This window comes from Staurois parvus, unplaced genomic scaffold (assembly GCF_062004578.1).
Source record: "Staurois parvus isolate SC_StPar_1 unplaced genomic scaffold, SC_StPar_1.0 ptg000513l, whole genome shotgun sequence".
Lineage (NCBI taxonomy): Eukaryota > Metazoa > Chordata > Amphibia > Anura > Ranidae > Staurois > Staurois parvus.
The window spans coordinates 399,054-416,992 of record NW_028318309.1 but is presented as its reverse complement, the minus strand read 5'-3'; the positions used below and the strand labels follow the sequence as shown (position 1 = coordinate 416,992).

Below are 17,939 nucleotides of genomic sequence, written 5' to 3'. Positions count from 1 at the left end.
CCTGTTATGGTGATGCCACAGGAGGGGTCCCTGTGATGGTGATGCTATGTGCAGAAGGGACCCCTGTGGTGGTGATGCCATAGGAAGGGTCCCTGTTGTGATGCCATAGAAGGAGGGGACCCTGTTATGGTGATGCCACAGAAGGAGGGGACCCTGTGGTGGTGATTGAAGAAGGGACCCGTGTTGGTGATTGAAGGAGGGGCCCTGTGGTAGTGGTAATGCCATAGGAAGGGCCCCTGTTGTGATGCCATAGAAGGAGGGGCCCCTGTTATGGTGATGCCACAAGAGGGGATCCTGTGGTGGTGATGCTATGTGAAGGAGGGGTCCCTGTGTTAGTGATGCCATAGAAGGAGTGGCCCCTGATGTGATGATGCCATAGCAGGAGGGGCCCCTGGCAGACACATTCCTGGGGAAGCCCCTGTGTGTATGAGGCGGCTCCTCCTCAGCCAGGCCCCGTGTCTCTCTCTCTCTCTCTCTCCTCCATGATCTGAGGACAGACGGAGTAGAATGAGGGAGGAGGGCCCCGGCATAGTCAGGGTGCTCTCCCCTCCGTCCGCCTGTCTATGAGGATTATCTCTCCTCTCTTCACACTTCGTCCTCCTCCATCGTCTGAGGGATGAGAGTCTACAAGATGGTGCGGGTGGCGAGTGTTCTGGGGCTGGTGATGCTGAGTGTCGCCCTCCTCATCCTCTCCCTCATCTCCTACGTCTCCCTCAAGAAGGACAACATCTTCACCACCCCCAAGTACGCCGGGCCCGGGGGCCCCCGAATGTACATGTTCCACGCCGGCTTCAGGTGAGGGGGGCCGGGGGGATGGGTGAGGGTAATATTCGGGGTGTATGGCGGGGATTGTACACAATAGAGGGGGGCCCTCATCTGTATTCTCGGGGTGGACGGCTCTGCGCAGGCGCACTGGGCTCCGGGGGTATTGGGGGGCCCTAATGTCCTCATTGTCACCCTCGTGGTGTCACCTAGCAACAGGCTGTGCTGTGTCTGGTCACTGGTACCCAGAGGAGCCAGGGACATAGAAAGAGGAGCCAGGGACAGAGAGAGGAACCAGGGACATAGGAGCCAGGGACAGAGAGAGAGAAGCCAGGGACAGAGAGAGAAGCCAGGGACAGAGAGAGAGGAGGCAGGGACAGAGAGAAGATCCAGGGACAGAGATGGCAGCCAGGGACATAGAGAGAGGAACCAGGGACAGAGAGAGAGAGGAGCCAGGGACAGAGAGAACAGCCAGGGACATAGAGAGAGAAGCCAGGGACAGAGAGAGCAGCCAGGGACATAGGAGCCAGGGACAGAGACCAGCCAGGGACATAGAGAGGAACCAGGTTCATAGAGAGAGAAGCCAGGGACATAGAGAGAGGAGCCAGGGACAGAGATGGCAGTCAGGGACATAGAGAGGAACCAGGAACATAGAGAGTGGAACCAGGGACAGAGAGAGCAGCCAGGGACATAGAGGAGCCAGGGACATAGAGAGAGGAGCCAGGGACAGAGAGAGCAACCAGGGACATAGGGAGAGGAGCCAGGGACAGAGAGCAGCCAAGGGACATGGAGAAGAACCAGGGACATAGAGAGAGGAGCCAGGGATTTGGAGAGAGGAGACAGGGACATAGAGAGGAACCAGGGACAGAGAGAGAAGCCAAGGACAGAGAGAGAGGAGCCAGGGACAGAGAGAGCAGCCAGGGACATAGAGAGAGGAGCCAGGGACATAGAGAGAGGAGCCAGGGACATAGAGGAACCAGGGACATAGAGAGGAACCAGGGACATAAAGAGAGGAGCCAGGGATATGGAGAGAGGAGACAGGGACATAGAGAGGAACCAGGGACAGAGAGAGAAGCCAGGGACATAGATAGGAGCCAGGGACAGAGAGAGGTACCAGGGACATAGAGGAGCCAGGGACAGAGAGAGGAACCAGGGACAGAGAGGAGCCAGGAACATAGAGAGAGGAGCCAGGGACAGAGAGAGAGGAACCAGGGACATAGAGAGGAACCAGGGACAGAGAGGAGCCAGGCACAGAGAGAACAGACAGGGACATAGACAGGAACCAGGGACAGAGAGAGGAGCCAGGGACATAGAGAGGAGCCAGGCACAGAGAGAGGAGCCAGGGACATAGAGAGGGACCAGGGACAGAGAGAGAGGAACCAGGGACAAGGAGAGAGGGGAGCCAAAGACGTAGAGAGGGAGGAGCCAGGGACATATAGAGGAGCAAGGGACATAGAGAGGAGCCAGGGACAGAGAGAGATGCCAGGGACTTAGAAAAGAGCCAGGGATATAGAGAGAGGAGCCAGGGACATAGGGAGGAGCCAGGGACATAGAGAAAGGAGCCAGGGACAGAGACAGATGCCAAGGATGTAGAGAAAGGAGCCAGGGACAGAGAGAGATGCCAGGGACATAGAGAGAGAGGAGCCAGGGACATAGCGAGAGATGAGCCAGGGACATAGAGAGGAGCGAGGAACATAGAAGAGCCAGGGACATAGAGAGAGATGAGCCAGGGACATAGAGAGAGATGAGCCAGGGACATAGAGAGGAGCGAGGAACGTAGAGAGAGTAGCCAGGGACATAGAGAGAGATGAGCCAGGGACATAGAGAGAGATGAGCCAGGGACATAGAGAGGAGCCAGGGACACAGGGAGAGCCAGGGACATAGAGAGAGGAGCCAGGGACACAGAGAGGGAGGAGGTAGGTTCATAGAGAGAGCAGCTAAGGACATAAGGAGGTGCCTGGGACATGGAGATAAGAGCCAGGGACATAGAAAGGGAGGAGCCAGGGACATAGAGAGGGAGAAGCCAGGGACATAGAGAGGGGAGCCAGGGAGATAGAGAGGGAGGAGTCAGAGACATAGAGTGGAACCAGCGACATACAGAGGAGCCAGGGACATAGAGAAAGGAGCCAGGGACATAGAGAGCAGAGCCAGGGACATGAAGAGAGGAGCCAGGGACATGGATAGAGGAGCCATGGACATAGAGAGAGATGCCAGGGCCATAGAGAGAGTAGCTAGGGACATAAGAGCCAGAGACATAGAGAGAGCAGCCAGGGACATAGTGGTGTCAGGGACATGGAGAGAGGAGCCAGGGACATAGAGAGAGCCGCCAGGGACATAGAGAGAGGAGCCAGGGACATGGAGAGAGGAGCAAGGGACATAGAGAGAGGATCCAGGCACATAGAGAGAGGAGCCAGGGACATAGAGAGAGGAGCCAGGCACATGGAGAGAGGGGCAAGGAACATAGAGAGAGGATCCAGGCACATAGAGAGAGGAGCCAGGGACATGGATAGAGGAGCCATGGACATAGAGGAGCCAGGGACATAGAGATGCCAGGGCCATGGTGAGGAGCCAGGGCCATAGAGAGAGTAAATAGGGACATAGGAGCCAGAGACATAGAGAGAATAGCCAGGGACATAGAGAGGAGCCAGGGACATAGTGGTGTCAGGAACATGGAGAGAGGTACCAGGGACATAGAGAGAGGAGCCAGGGACATAGAAAGAGAGAGGAATCAGGGAGATAGAGTGGAGCCAGGGACATTGGAGACAGAGAGAGAGGAGCCAGGGACATAGAGAGTAGCCCAGGACATAGGAGCCAGGCACATAGAGAGAGGAGCCAGGCACATAGAGAGAGGAGCCAGGGACATACAGAGAGGAGCCAGAGACATAGAGAGAGGAGCCAGGGACAGAGAGAGAGGAACCAGGGACATAGAGAGAGGAGCCAGGCACATAGAGAGAGGAGCCAGGGACATACAGAGAGGAGCCAGAGACATAGAGAGAGGAGCCAGGGACAGAGAGAGAGGAACCAGGGACATAGGAGCCCGAGACATAGAGAGGAGCCAGGGACATAGAGAGGAGCCAGGGACATAGGGAGGAGCCAGGGACATAGGGAGGAGCCAGGGACATAGAGAGGAGCCTGGGACATAGGAGCCCGAGACATACAGAGGAGCCTGGGACATAGAGAGGAGCCCGGGACATAGGGAGGAGCCAGGGAAATAGATAGGAGCCCGAGACATAGAGAGGAGCCCGGGACATAGAGAGGAGCCAGGGACATAGAGAGGAGCCCGGGACATAGAGAGGAGCCCGGGACATAGGGAGGAGCCCGGGACATGGAGATGAGCCTGGGACATAGAGAGGAGCCCAAAACATAGAGAGGAGCCAGGGACATAGAGAGGAGCCCGGGACATAGGGAGGAGCCCAGGACATAGGAGCCAAAGAATTAGTGGAGCCAGGGATGGTGCATGTCCCAGAGAGCAGCCAGGTACTAATAATAAGGAACCACCAGGTACATGTCCCAGGAAACAGCTGAGTACATGTCCCAGGAAACAGCTGAGTACATGTCCCAGGGAGCAGCCAGTGAACTAGACTTTTACTGCTCCTGGAGTTCTGTTCCACTCACAGGTACTGTATGTTGTCACTTAGCAGCAGCCCATGTCTGGTGTGTCCAAGATCCATGTCACCTGTCACTGGTACCTAGAGAGCAGCCAGGGACATGTCCCAGTGAGCAGCCAGGGACAGTTTGCAGTGCATCACAATGCATGGTAAGGCAGTGTGGTGTATTGTGGTTTGCTGCATTGGATAGAATTCTGCAGGTCGGAGGTTTGGTCGGTTCCTGTGTGTTGCACCCTAATCAAAGTGAAAGTGAAAATTTTTTTTTTTTTGCCTATTTGTGCACATTTCTCATTGGGCAGCCCATTCATTTGAATGGGCTGCCCTATGCATGACAGATGTGCCAAAAACACTCCCAAGCCTTTTCTGGAATGGAGCATTGCACGGGTTTTCAGTGTTTTTCATGTTCCGTAGTGTTCGATCCCATCTGGTGTATACAGGACCTTAAAGCAGACCTTCACCCCAAAAAAACAAATCATTTACACCTGGCTGCAGCCCCCTCCCTTATTTTTTAAAATGTTCTTTTAAAGTTCTTTGGACTTTTTTTGTGCCTAGGGGAGAATCCCACACATATGCAGATGATGTTGGTATAGAGGAGGGAGGAGAGCAGACACGTCCGCTCCCTTCCCCTTCTTGTTCTGACCCGGAAGTGATGTGACGTCACTTCCGGATCCCCGTTGACAGATTCCTGGCCATCAAAGCCGGGAAAGAATGTAATGCGGTGCGATGTGCTCTGCATTACATTCAGTGGAGCACAGGGGAGACATGCAGGGTCTTTTAGACCCTGCATGTCTCAAAAAAGAGCACCTGTCACCAAAAAATAATCACATAGGAGACTTTTTGTCCCCTATGTGATGACGCAAAAAAAAAAGTTAAGTAAAAAAATTATTATTTTTTTTTTTTAAAAATGTAAGTTACACCCAAGCATATTACCCCTCCAAAAAAAATTTCAAGGCCCCCACCCCCACAGCAAAAAAACCCACTTGATGTGCCTAAACACGCTTAACCACTTAAATACCGGGCACTTTCACGCCCTTTCTGCCCAGGCCAATTTTCACCTTTTTTTTAGCGCTGTCGCAATTTGAAGGACAATTGCACGATCATGCTACACTGAACTCAAACTACATTTTTATAATTTTTTTCACACATGCAGAGCTTTTGTTTGGTGGTACTTAATCACCACTGGGTTTTTATTATTTGCTAAATAAATGAAAAAAGATAAAAATTTAAAAAAAGAAGTGTTTTTCTTCGTTTCTGCTATAAAAGTTTGCAAATAAACAATCTTTCTTCATAAATTTAGACCAAAATGTATTTTGTTACATCTCTTTGGTGAAAATAACCAACATCAGTGCATATTATTTAGTCTGTAGGAAAGATACAGTAGTCCACAAACTATGGTATATATATATAAAAATCGATCAGTCTTGATGTACTGATGGCAAATCTCATTTCTTGAGGCCCAAAAATGCCAGGACAGTACAAAAAACCCCTAAATGACCCCTTTTCAGAAAGTAGACAGTCCAAGGTATTTTAGTAAGGGGCATGGCAAGTGCCTCTTACTAAACTGGTGACAGTATGTACAAAATAATCCAAATTTTTTGTACATACTGTCACCGGTGCAGTGCATCATCATCACATAGCTGGTATGGCGGTGATCAGGGACACTGGTGGCAATACAGTACAGAAAAAAAAAAATTTTTTTCCATTTTTTTTTTCCATTTTCTTATTACTTTTTTTTAACTCACTGTGAATAGATCATTATATTTACTATAGTAACATTGTGCTACTCTGGGGAAGTGATCAGGATTTTTAATTTTTTTTTTTTATACACATTATGATTGCTTATAGCAGTGACTTTTACTGCTAAAAGCAAGCATTTTACTAAACGAAATAGATTCATTCACTTTGTTTTGTTGTGATTAACTGTAATTGGCCACAGCTAATCACATGGTACAGATAGGCTGTGATTGGCCCTGCCTGTACCATGTGACCACTGTGACCAATCGCAGTTAACAACAACACAATTGTAACAATGAATGGTATTAATCAAAGCCATTCATTATTTACAATTGTCATGTGATCTGTGATTGGTACTGACAGCGAGTCCACTGATCAGTCACCGGTGACAGTTCAAGCCCGCAGCGTGTCCTGTTTCGGGAGGGCCGTCCGGAACTATGAAAGTCCTGGCTGGCGATCAGATTGCTATAGGCCGGGTGGGATGTGGTTAAACACTAGATGTATTTAACACTTGTGTGTTCATTCATTCCAATAGCCAGAGTAAATTAATATTCATGCCAAGGGAATCCATTAATGCTCAAATGCTTGACATGTTGAAACCCGCCTAAACATGTGCAATACGCAGCTTTAGATGTGATTTTTAAGCTACATTTTCATGTCAGTATAAAAAGGCATTCAGAGGAAAAAATCTAATGTCCTGTGTGTATAATCTCTATGATTAAGCCCCGTAGGTGGGGCAAAACATGTCAGAGGAGTATAGCCAGGAGGAATTCAGGCTGAAGCCGTATCTTTGCCTCTGTATAGTGGCTGGGTTCCAGTGTGCAGCATTTCCACCTTCTGTCTTCCAATCTGTTTCAGATAGTCTGGATGAGCTTGTTTGAACGGCGCCATCCGATCTGTGCTTTGGACTGGGGTGGGGGGGCTTTTGTAGTGCTTTGAGCTGCATACCATTATGCACATCTTGGTATTACTTTTCACCCCATCTAGTGCCCCATCTTTGGTGTCAGTGGGAGGAATAGTGCTCTGTCGTTGGTGTCAGTGTAAGGAATAGTGCCCCGTCATTGGTGTCAGTGGGAGGAATAGTGCCCCGTCATTGGTGTCAGTGGGAGGAATAATGCCCCATCATTGGTGCCAGTGGGAGGAATAGTGCCCCATCATTGGTATTAGTGGGAGGAATAGTGCCCCATCATTGGTGTCAGTGGGAGGAATAGTGCCCCATCATTGGTGCCAGTGGGAGGAATAGTGCCTCGTCATTGGTGTAAATTGAAGGAGTAGTGCCCCAAGGGCTGGGTAAAGGAAGGCAAAGTTTGGAGATCACTTCCCTAGGTGAGAACGTAGCCTCTAGCTGCCCACAACCTCCTGGGATACTCATGCCACATATCCTAGGAGGCTTCTGGTCCATCAGTTAAAAATGTGCACGAGTGGGGTTGTGTCATCAGAAGGCTTTTTGCCCCATTCCTGGTTATTGCAGACACAGCCCCCTGATAACATGCAATGGTGAATACATGTCGTCAGGGTGCTGGCTGCAAGAATCAGGAAGAGACAGCCAACAAATTATGACATCAGACAAAAAATGGTGGCATGGGACCTGGTGTGCAGCAGCAAAACGGCAGATCACTACAGAATACTGCTGGGTTCACTAGCTGTTTAAACATGTGATACTCAGGGAATTTTTCTTTAAAACAACAGACCTGCATTGTACAATGGTTTTTCACAGAGCAGCTCCGATCCTCCTCTTCTTGGTTCTCGTCGATTCCTGCTCCTCCCCCCGCTGAGTGCCCCCATAGCAAGCGTTGATACACAGAGCATTGTTCAGCCCCGCCCCCTGCTCCCTCTTCACTGGCTGTGATTGACAGCAGCGGGAGCCAATGAGGAGGGAGATATCTGGGAGTGCAGCTGCTCTTGTGCACGTCGCTGGATCAAGATTGGGCTCAGGTAAGTATAAGGGCGGCTGGGGGGAGCTGCATGCAGCCATCAGCCTTTAGGCTAGGTTCACATCTGTGCAGGTGGTGCCGCTGCTGATCCACACGAAAATCCGTGCAGCCACACCACCCACAGAGAGGAATGCAGACCCGCGGGCGGGTGCCATTAGTTCTAATGGCGTGCCGCCCGCACTGGAAAATGCAACCGTAGTGGGAACCGAGGTTCCTGTGCGGGCTGCGTTTTCGGACGACGTGCAGGGACTTCTTCCCTGTGTGTCACGGGGCATGGGAGTCCATTCAAATTAATGGGCTCTCGTGCCCACGCAAAACGCAGCCCACATGGCCGCATATATGTGAACCAGGGCTTAGAACCACTTTAGGTGTACGCTTTCAAATACCTTTATTATTTTAACTAGGTATTAGTGTAGCTTGTCACTGAAGAGAAAAGACAACTTTTTCCTGGTTACACAATATCCAATGCATGCCTCACCCTTTCTCTGTGTTGCATTACAAATGTGGGAGTGCTAATGCGATGAAACAAATCGCTTCCCTCCATTTCTCTGCCTGTTTGGGCTGTGTCAGATTTAATTACTGTAAAGCTGTCACCTGCAGAGCATTGGAATGAGAGACCCAGGGATTGTGGGATATGTAGTTTCTTCATAGGAAGTGTCAATCCACAGACTATAGACTGTGCTGACACCAGAATGTGAAGACTTACTGTACTATAGGCTGTGTGTACAGAGCAACAAATGATACCATGAAACTGTATGACCAATGCGCATTGTATGCAAATAAAAAACACAAGGTGCAGGCAGCAAAGTTTATAATGTCTTTAAAGTTAATGCATTTTGAACAGCAGTGTTCATTGCGTGTGTTGTCCTTAGGGGCCCTCAGGGACTATATGAGGACTGAGGAACCCAGCAACATGAAGAGCACTGCCATGATTACTGCTGGCAGAATAGACCTTCCTGTGGTCCATTTATTAACCATAATTAACCATGTAGTAGCTTTTCTCTTCCTATAGATCAGTATAGATGCTTTTTTCGACCCATGTAACTGTGTTAGGAAAGATGGATGCAGCTTTTCTGCGACTGATGAGCATTTGAGACACACATCAAACACAGGCCAGATTACCTTTCATCTCAAGGAATGGTAGTGTGTGGGTGAAATTTCTAAGACTGGGTTTGAACAGCTTTTCCTTGGGGCGCAACAGATCCTATTGAAATGCGTTTACGTTGCGTGCAAAGCAAGTCAAATGCATTTTTTTAATTGCATTTTGCAATCAAACCCATGCGCTTGAGCATGTCTGCATGAGATTGGAGGAGGCAGTGTTTGACAAATGCCCTTAGGCTATCTGATCATCCCTCCCATGATAAATGGAAAAAGTGTTGTCATAAGAGGTAAACAAATGACTTATTGCCCCAGGGCCCAGAGAGACAAGGTGACCTGTCAACGTGGTAGAAGGAAAGCACTCCGAAGTGATCAGAATAAAGAATCTGCCTGATTACTGCTGATCATCTGGGCTTCTCTGTGAAGACACCAGAACAGCATTCCATCTCAGTGAGGTTTTAGGATTAAACTACACAGACAGTTTTTAGTAGCTCACACATTGAAAAATCTGGGGGGGGGGGTCCTGGTTGTGATTGATCTAAAGGAGAGCCACATTTCATTTTGTTGCTTTCTTGTTAACAGACTTGCCCAGCTATCTCTGAGACTTTACAGCACACTATGTTTACCGCAGCCAAATTGCCAGAAGCATTTCTGTGCTTCTGGCCAGTAACTCATTCACACTGGCATCAATGTGGCACTGGCTTGTATGTACATTCAGCATAGAAGCCCATGGGCTCATTCACACAGCTGCTTCTGACAGCATAATTTTGCACTGCATTCAGCTGCATGTATATATACAGCCATGTCCATAAATATTGGGACATCGACACAATTCTAACATTTTTGGCTCTATACACCACCACAATAGATTTGAAATGAAACGAACAAGATGTGCTTTAACTGCAGACTGTCAGATTTAATTTGAGGGTATTTACATCCAAATCAGGTGAACGGTGTAGGAATTACAACAGTTTGCATATGTGTCTCCCACTTGTTAAGGGACCAAAAGTAATGGGACAATTACTCCCAGAGTTCATTTCAAGTGTGCTATTTGCATTTGGAATCTGTTGCTGTCAACTCTCAAGATGAGATCCAAAGAGCTGTCACTATCAGTGAAGCCATCATTAGGCTAAAAAAACAAAACAAACCCATCAGAGAGATAGCAAAAACATTAGGCGTGGCCAAAACAACTCTTTGGAACATTCTTAAAAAGAAGGAACGCACCGGTGAGCTCAGCAACACCAAAAGACCCGGAAGACCACGGAAAACAACTGTGGTGGATGAGCGAAGAATTCTTTCCCTGGTGAAGAAAACACCCTTCACAACAGTTGGCCAGATCAAGAACACTCTCCAGGAGGTAGGTGTATGTGTGTCAAAGTCAACAATCAAGAGAAGACTTCACCAGAGTGAATACAGAGGGTTCACCACAAGATGTAAACCATTGGTGAGCCTCAAAAACAGGAAGGCCAGATTAGAGTTTGCCAAACGACATCTAAAAAAGCCTTCACAGTTCTGGAACAACATCCTATGGACAGATGAGACCGAGATCAACTTGTACCAGAGTGATGGGAAGAGAAGAGTATGGAGAAGGAAAGGAACTGTTCATGATCCTAAGCATACCACCTCATCAGTGAAGCATGGTGGTGGTAGTGTCATGGCATGGGCATGTATGGCTACCAACGGAGCTGGTTCTCTTGTATTTATTGATGATGTGACTGCTGACAAAAGCAGCAGGATGAATTCTGAAGTGTTTCGGGCAATATTATCTGCTCATATTCAGCCGAATGCTTCAGAACTCATTGGACGCCGCTTCACACTGCAGATGGACAATGACCCAAAGCATACTGCAAAAGCAACCAAAGAGTTTTTTAAGGGAAAGAAGTGGAATGTTATGCAATGGCCAAGTCAATCACCTGACCTGAATCCGATTGAGCATGCATTTCACTTGCTGAAGACAAAACTGAAGGGAAAATGCCCCAAGAACAAGCAGGAACTGAAGACAGTTGCAGTAGAGGCCTGGCAGAGCATCACCAGGGGTGAAACCCAGCGTCTGGTGATGTCTATGCGTTCCAGACTTCAGGCTGTAATTGACTGCAAAGGATTTGCAACCAAGTATTAAAAAGTGAAAGTTTGATTTATGATTATTATTCTGTCCCATTACTTTTGGTCCCTTAACAAGTGGGAGTCACATATGCAAACTGTTGTAATTCCTTCACCGTTCACCTGATTTGGAAGTAAATACCCTCAAATTAAAGCTGACAGTCTGCAGTTAAAGCACATCTTGTTCGTTTCATTTCAAATCTATTGTGGTGGTGTATAGAGCCAAAAATGTTAGAATTGTGTCGATGTCCCAATATTTATGGACCTGACTGTACATACATTTTATTGCCTAAAGTATTGGTTGGCCTGCCTTTACACGCACATGAATTTTAATGGCATCCCAGTCTTAGTCCGTGGGGTTTAATTTTAAGTTGGCCCGCCCTTTGCAGCTATAACAGCTTCAACTCTTCTGGGAAGGCCGTCCACAAGGGAGTGTGTCTATGGGAAGGTTTGACCATTCTTCCAGAAGCGCGTTTGTGAGGTCAGGCACTGATGTCAGACGAGAAGGCCTGGCTTGCAGTCTCCACTCTAATTCTTCCCAAAAGTGTTCTATCCGGTTAAGGTAAGGACTCTGTGCAGGCCAGTCAAGTTCCTCCACCCCAAACTTGCTCATCCATGTCTTTATGGACCTTGCTTTGTGCACTGGTGCGCAGTCGTGTTTGAACAGGAAGGGGCCATCTCCAAACTGTTCCCACAAAGTTGGGAGCATGAAATTGTCCAAAATGTCTTGGTATGCTGACTTCTTAAGAGTTCCCTTTACTGGAACTAGAGGGCCAAGCCCAACCCCTGAAAAACAACTCCACACCATAATCCCCCTTCCTCCAAACTTTACATTTGGCACAGTGCAGTCAGGCAAGTACCATTCTCCTGGCAACTGCCAAACCCAGACACGTCCATCAGATTGCCAGACAGAGAAGCGTGATTGGTCACTCCAGAGAACATGTCCCTTCCACTCTAGAGTCCAGTGGCGGCATGCTTTACACACTGCATCTGCCGCTTTGCATTGCAGTTGGTGATTTAAGGCTTGGATGCAGCTGCTCAGCCATGGAAACCCATTCCATGAAGCTCTCTACGCTCTGTTGTTGTGCTAATCTGAAGGCCACATGAAGTTTGGAGGTCTTTAGCTATTGGCTCTGCAGACAGTTGGCAACTTCTACGCACTGTGCGCTTCAGCATGCGCTGACCCCGCTCTGTCATTTTACGTGGCCTACCACTTGGTGGCTGAGTTGCTGTTGTTCCCAGTTGCTTCCACTTTGTTATAATCCCACTAACAGTTGACCGTGGAATATTTAGTAGCCAGGAAATGTCACAGATGGACTTATTGCACAGGTGACAACCTATCACGGGACTACGCTTGGAGTCACTGAGCTCCTGAGAGCGACCCATTCTTTCACAAACGTTTGTAGAAGCAGTCTGCATCCCTGGGTGCTTGACTGTATACACCTGTGGCCATGGAACACCTGTGTCCAATGATTTGCAGGGCTGGCCCAATACTTTTGGCAATATAGTGTGTGTGTGTGTATGTATACATATATAAAGTATGGTTATGCTGCACAATAATTTACAGGACAAGTTCACCTTTTGACAAAAAATGATATATGCACATTTTTTGCAGGTAAAAAAATGTGCATTTATTATTTTTTGTTGCAGGAGCCTGTAAAGCATTGCACCAGCAATCAGCAGGTCACTGGTGCCATGCAGGACTCCTACACATCTGTCAGTATATCTGCTTGCCTGTGCATCCTGTACAAGCAAGCCCATACACTCTGACAGGAAGAATCAATGAATTACTATGGCGCTCACAGCTTTGGTAGATTATTGAGAACTACAAGCCGATAGCCGCCAAGAATACCGAGTGAGTGATGCAGCCAGACGCGGCCGCATTTTTTTAAATTTTGGCAGCTAGTGGGAGGAGCAGGGAGAAGCGGGGGCCAGTCCTTTCATGACATGTTATATGTTACACCCTGAATATAAGTGTAACATGTTATAAAAGAAGAACTTGCCCTTTAAAAAGAGAACATTGGCCATTATCAGCATCTTTTTTTTTTATCGGCAAAACACCAATAACCCGATTTTGGCTACCAATATAACAGTGCATCACTAACTGCATGTGAATCACGCTGTGGTTCCTGTATGATTGGCATCAGGGTGGATTTGATTTAAATCAAACTGATTTAAATCACGATTTAAATCACTATCAGTAAGGCTTGATTTAAATCCTAGTTTTCTACATAAAGACTAATTCTTGCTGGTATAACTTTAATATGCAAGTAGATGAAGATTTTTAGAATAACTTTTCATATTAGTTTTTTTATCCCCAGTTTAATAGGTTAATCATTCATATTTGGACAACTTTTCTGTTGTACTTAGGAAGGAGAAAAATAATCATTCCCTTAATAATAACAATTTAAATAGATTTATTCAACTGAAACAATAACATTCCAGCATATGGTATTTGCTTAAACATCCATGTTTGTTAACTAATTTGGCTAAACAAAATATATATATTTTAAGAAACTTAGACTGTCAGCCCCTTCCTCCTCACACTTAGTTTCACTTTCTTCTTGTGCAGATCTATTCCACTCCAAACAATCAGAAAAATATTGTTTCTATTCTATTCACTGAACTTCTTGAAATTGATCACTGAAGGAGTTGATTCTGTATTCATAGGTTTGTAGAAGTTAGGATGAAGGTCTTTTTCTTAACTCTGTTCATGTTATAACATTTTTGCTGTGAAGAAGAGGCATGTGATCTCCGCTGAGTCAAATTCAGTTTTGAGAACTGCAAAAGTAAACCAATCATCTGTGATAATATCTTGTAGGCAGAGAAACTGCCCAATAATCTTACAAAAACCTCTGGAAGAACATGACATTGTGAATGGATTCATGGAATTTATTTACCAAAAAAAAATTAAACATATACAGCCTTATTCTACATAATTAAAAAACTAATCTTTATTTCATGATGGAATAACCTTTGGATGGTAATATATTTTCCTCAAAAAGCATTTTATTCAAAAAAATCTGATTTAAATAAAAAAAATCCGATTTAAATAAAAAAAATCCGATTTTTTTTATTTTTTAAAAAAAAATCATTTATTTTTATCCACCCTGATTGGCATGCAGTTCTGTGTAGTGCGATTTCAGCCCATTTATTTTGAATGGACTAGAATCGCACTGCACCAAAAGTAGCACTTGCACTACTTTTGGAAATGCACTACAAATGGATGCATGGTACTTTTGTACCACGAAATCCATTGCAGGCAAATACACTGTGTTTGCAACCTGCATTTGGGGTGTCATTAACTTTGCACTGACACCACTGCAGATCACAAGGGCAGTGTGATTTGAATGTGGTGCAGGATTTCCTGCACCACCTTCTAGTGTGAATGGGCCCTTACATGCATACATTTAAATATCAATAATGTTTAGCCAATGCCCACTGATTACACACTGTTGATGTTTACTTTCCCCTTAAAGTGACACTAATTGAAATCCTTATTCTATTCATTGAGTGTGTTTCTTTCTGGTACCAAATAAATTTTTACTGAATAGATCAACACTGCATGGGAACATAAATGATACATAAATAAACAGTTGTTCAAAAGAAAAAAAAAACAATTCATAAGAACAAGCATGACCCATGCAGAGCTCCAGGTAACAGAGAACTGCTTAATGTTTGGTCATCTAGAGTAAGAACTTGAAGATACACCGAGCTCATGACCAGAAGTATAACGAAACCTGGTAGTCTACACTAAGTATCCACTGTAGAGTCATAGAACCTGGTCGCTGGGATGTCTCCCATCAATATCCCATCATTGGCTCACCCCAGGGAGAAAAAAAAAGGGGGGGGGAGGGGTGAGGGTCAATTCCGTAATTTAGAAAGGAATTAAGAAGGATGGGGGAGAGTGATGTCTGACGTTACCAAGCAGTGGCCCACGGGGCCTTAGTACAAAAAAAAGGTTGAGAAAAAGAAAAAAAAAGGTAGAAGAAAAAAAAAGAGAAGAGAGAGAAAATTAATTAAAAAAATAGCAAGAGAAGATGGGAAAAGAGAGATCCCATCGTCTCAGAAGGAAACAAAAAATTAAATGGAGATGAAGAGGAGGAAAAGGTAGAGGGATATAGGCTAGGAGAAGAAGAGGAGCTCACCATTGAAGAACGCAAGAGCACGTCGACCCCACAAAGGGGAGTAGAGGGAGCGTTACACTGTAGGTTAGAGACTGGGCAGTCACATGGTGAAGCAGGAGACTGGGTGATAGTCCAACCAGGGTTGCCAGATAGAAAGAAACTTGTCATAGCTATCTTCCAACTGGTTTCCATTGACGAAGCCCTGGATTCTAGATTTGACTTCCTCAAACTGAAGAGTAGGGGATTTCCAAGAATATGCTATAGTTTATTTAGTTGCCATGAAAAAATCAGTTGCCATGAAACTAATCAGTGTACGTATTCTACGAGGTACATCCCGGAGGGGTTTAGGAAGAAATGCTTCACTGGGATTTTTCTTGAGGCTGATACATGTGAGTAAACAAACTTATAAACTCTGGTCCATAGTCGATGAGCGACTGGACTGGTCCACCATACGTGGAGCATTGTTCCGTCAGTGTTACAACCACGGAAACAACGTGGGTCATATCCCGGTACATATTTTGCTATTTGGACCAGTGTAAAGTACCATCTGGATAAAACCTTATATGAATTTTCCAACACTTGTATTTTGCGGGAACACCAAGAAACCGCCTGCCGTATGGGCACCCAGTCTTCAGTGGAAAGCGTTTCCTGGAGCTCTCTGCCCCATTGAATGCAGTAAGTAGGTAGGGGCTCTGCTGAGTGTGTTTCTTTTAACGTGTTTGGATGCAGGGAAGTAAATATTTTACTGTACTGTGAATCTTGAACATGATTTATTCACATCTTCCAGTTATGAATGCACAGCAGATGTCTCAATGCCTGTCATGCGGTCTCCAGAGTAAGGGACAGACATGTGCATGGAAATGTGGTTATTGGACACAGCATTGTGAATAGACAACATACTGAATACGCAATTAAAGTGGAACTTTGGGCCAAAAATAAATAATGGCAGACAGGCAAGAATTTTAATGCTCACTGTATGAATTCGGCAATGCCAAATCAGGCTGAACTGCCGTGCATGTGACGTCATCCCTGCGCGGCTAATGAAAGCAGATGGCAATTGAGACCCATCTGAAGTTGTCAGTGGCCTGGCAAGGAGCTCCAGGATAATGCACTGCTGGAGCCATCCTGAGTATAGTTCTGCCAGATCTTCGCAAAATCTTGCAGCCAGTTCCAACAATGCGTTCCTTTTGATCTAAGTGTAAGGGCTAATTCACCGGTGTTTTGCCGCACTGTAAAACGCCAGTCACTACAACAAACAAAACAATTGGTTTCTGTGTATCCTATTCACACTGAAACATAGCCCTGCAGTGTTCTGTGATAAGACATGCTGCATTTTATCACAATGCACTGGACAGGATTGCATGTCACTGTACAGCAGCACAGCGCATCGGGCTGCTGTACAGCAACATGAATGAATTGTCACTTTTGTTTACTTCAAATAAAGTTTGTCCAAAAAAAAAAAATCACAAACCAAAACAAGCCACAGCCTGCATGGACAGCTGCCTGACAGAAAACCTGCGGTTTAACTGTGCAGCAGCTGTCTGTACAATGTGAACTTTCCTGGTAGAAAGGACTGGGTTAGCCACAAACTATAAGCCCCGGTTCACATATATGCGGCTGTGTGGGCCGCGTTTTGCTCGGGCGCAAGAGCCCATTCATTGTAATTGACTCCCGTGCCCCGTGACACACAGGGAAGAAGTCCCTGCACTTCTTCCAAAAACGCAGCCCTCATGGGAACCGAGGTTCCAAGTACGGTTGCGTGTTCCAGTGCGGGCGACGTGCCATTAGAACTAATGGCACCCACCTGAGGGTCCGTATTTCTCTGTGCGGGTGGTGCAGCTGCACGGATTTTCGTGCGGATCCGTAGCGGCACCACCAGCACAGATGTGAACCTAGCCTTAATGTGATGGAACAGTAATGATTTGAAAGGTAAAGCACAGTGATTAAGGGTAAAGATCAGTACAAAAATGTTTTATGACTTCCACTTTACATCTTTCCCTGCAACACACGCATGCATACAGAATGTCAAAGCTCATGTTCTGTCATATACACTATTTAAATAATTAAAGCCAGGCCTAAAAAAGAAGTACCCTGAGAACTGAGTGATCAAACACCGCTGATCACTTAGTTCTCTCCCTCTGCTCCAAGCAGAGAGATGTGACTGTCAGTCACCAATGTCTGCTCTGCCCCTCCAGCGCTCACTGGGCTGGGCTGTGGAGAAGGTGGGAGCGGGTGGCTCAGGCTCTCAGTGGCTCGCTGAGAAGGTGGGAGCGAGTGGCTCAGGCTCTCAGTGGCTCGCTGAGAAGGTGGGAGCGAGTGGCTCAGGCTCTCAGTGGCTCGCTGAGAAGGTGGGAGCGAGTAGCTCAGGCTCTCAGTGGCTCGCTGAGAAGGTGGGAGCGAGTGGCTCAGGCTCTCATTGGCTCGCTGAGAAGGTGGGAGCGAGTAGCTCAGGCTCTCAGTGGCTCGCTGAGAAGGTGGGAGCGAGTAGCTCAGGCTCTCAGTGGCTCGCTGAGAAGGTGGGAGCGAGTGGCTCAGGCTCTCATTGGCTCGCTGAGAAGGTGGGAGCGAGTAGCTCA

The 17,939-nt window shown here is 46.7% G+C and overlaps 1 protein-coding gene across 1 annotated transcript in view; it reads left to right on the top strand.

Annotated features, from left to right (window-relative positions):
* The first annotated feature begins 350 nt into the window (after nt 1-350).
* The window catches only part of ST8SIA3 (ST8 alpha-N-acetyl-neuraminide alpha-2,8-sialyltransferase 3), a 69,498-nt gene continuing 51,909 nt past the window's right edge, over nt 351-17,939 (top strand). Inside the window, exon 1 of the mRNA XM_089690069.1 lies at nt 351-795. Coding sequence (XP_089546195.1) covers nt 617-795 — 179 coding nt within the window. The 5' untranslated portion in view covers nt 351-616. The remainder of the gene's footprint in view (nt 796-17,939) is intronic.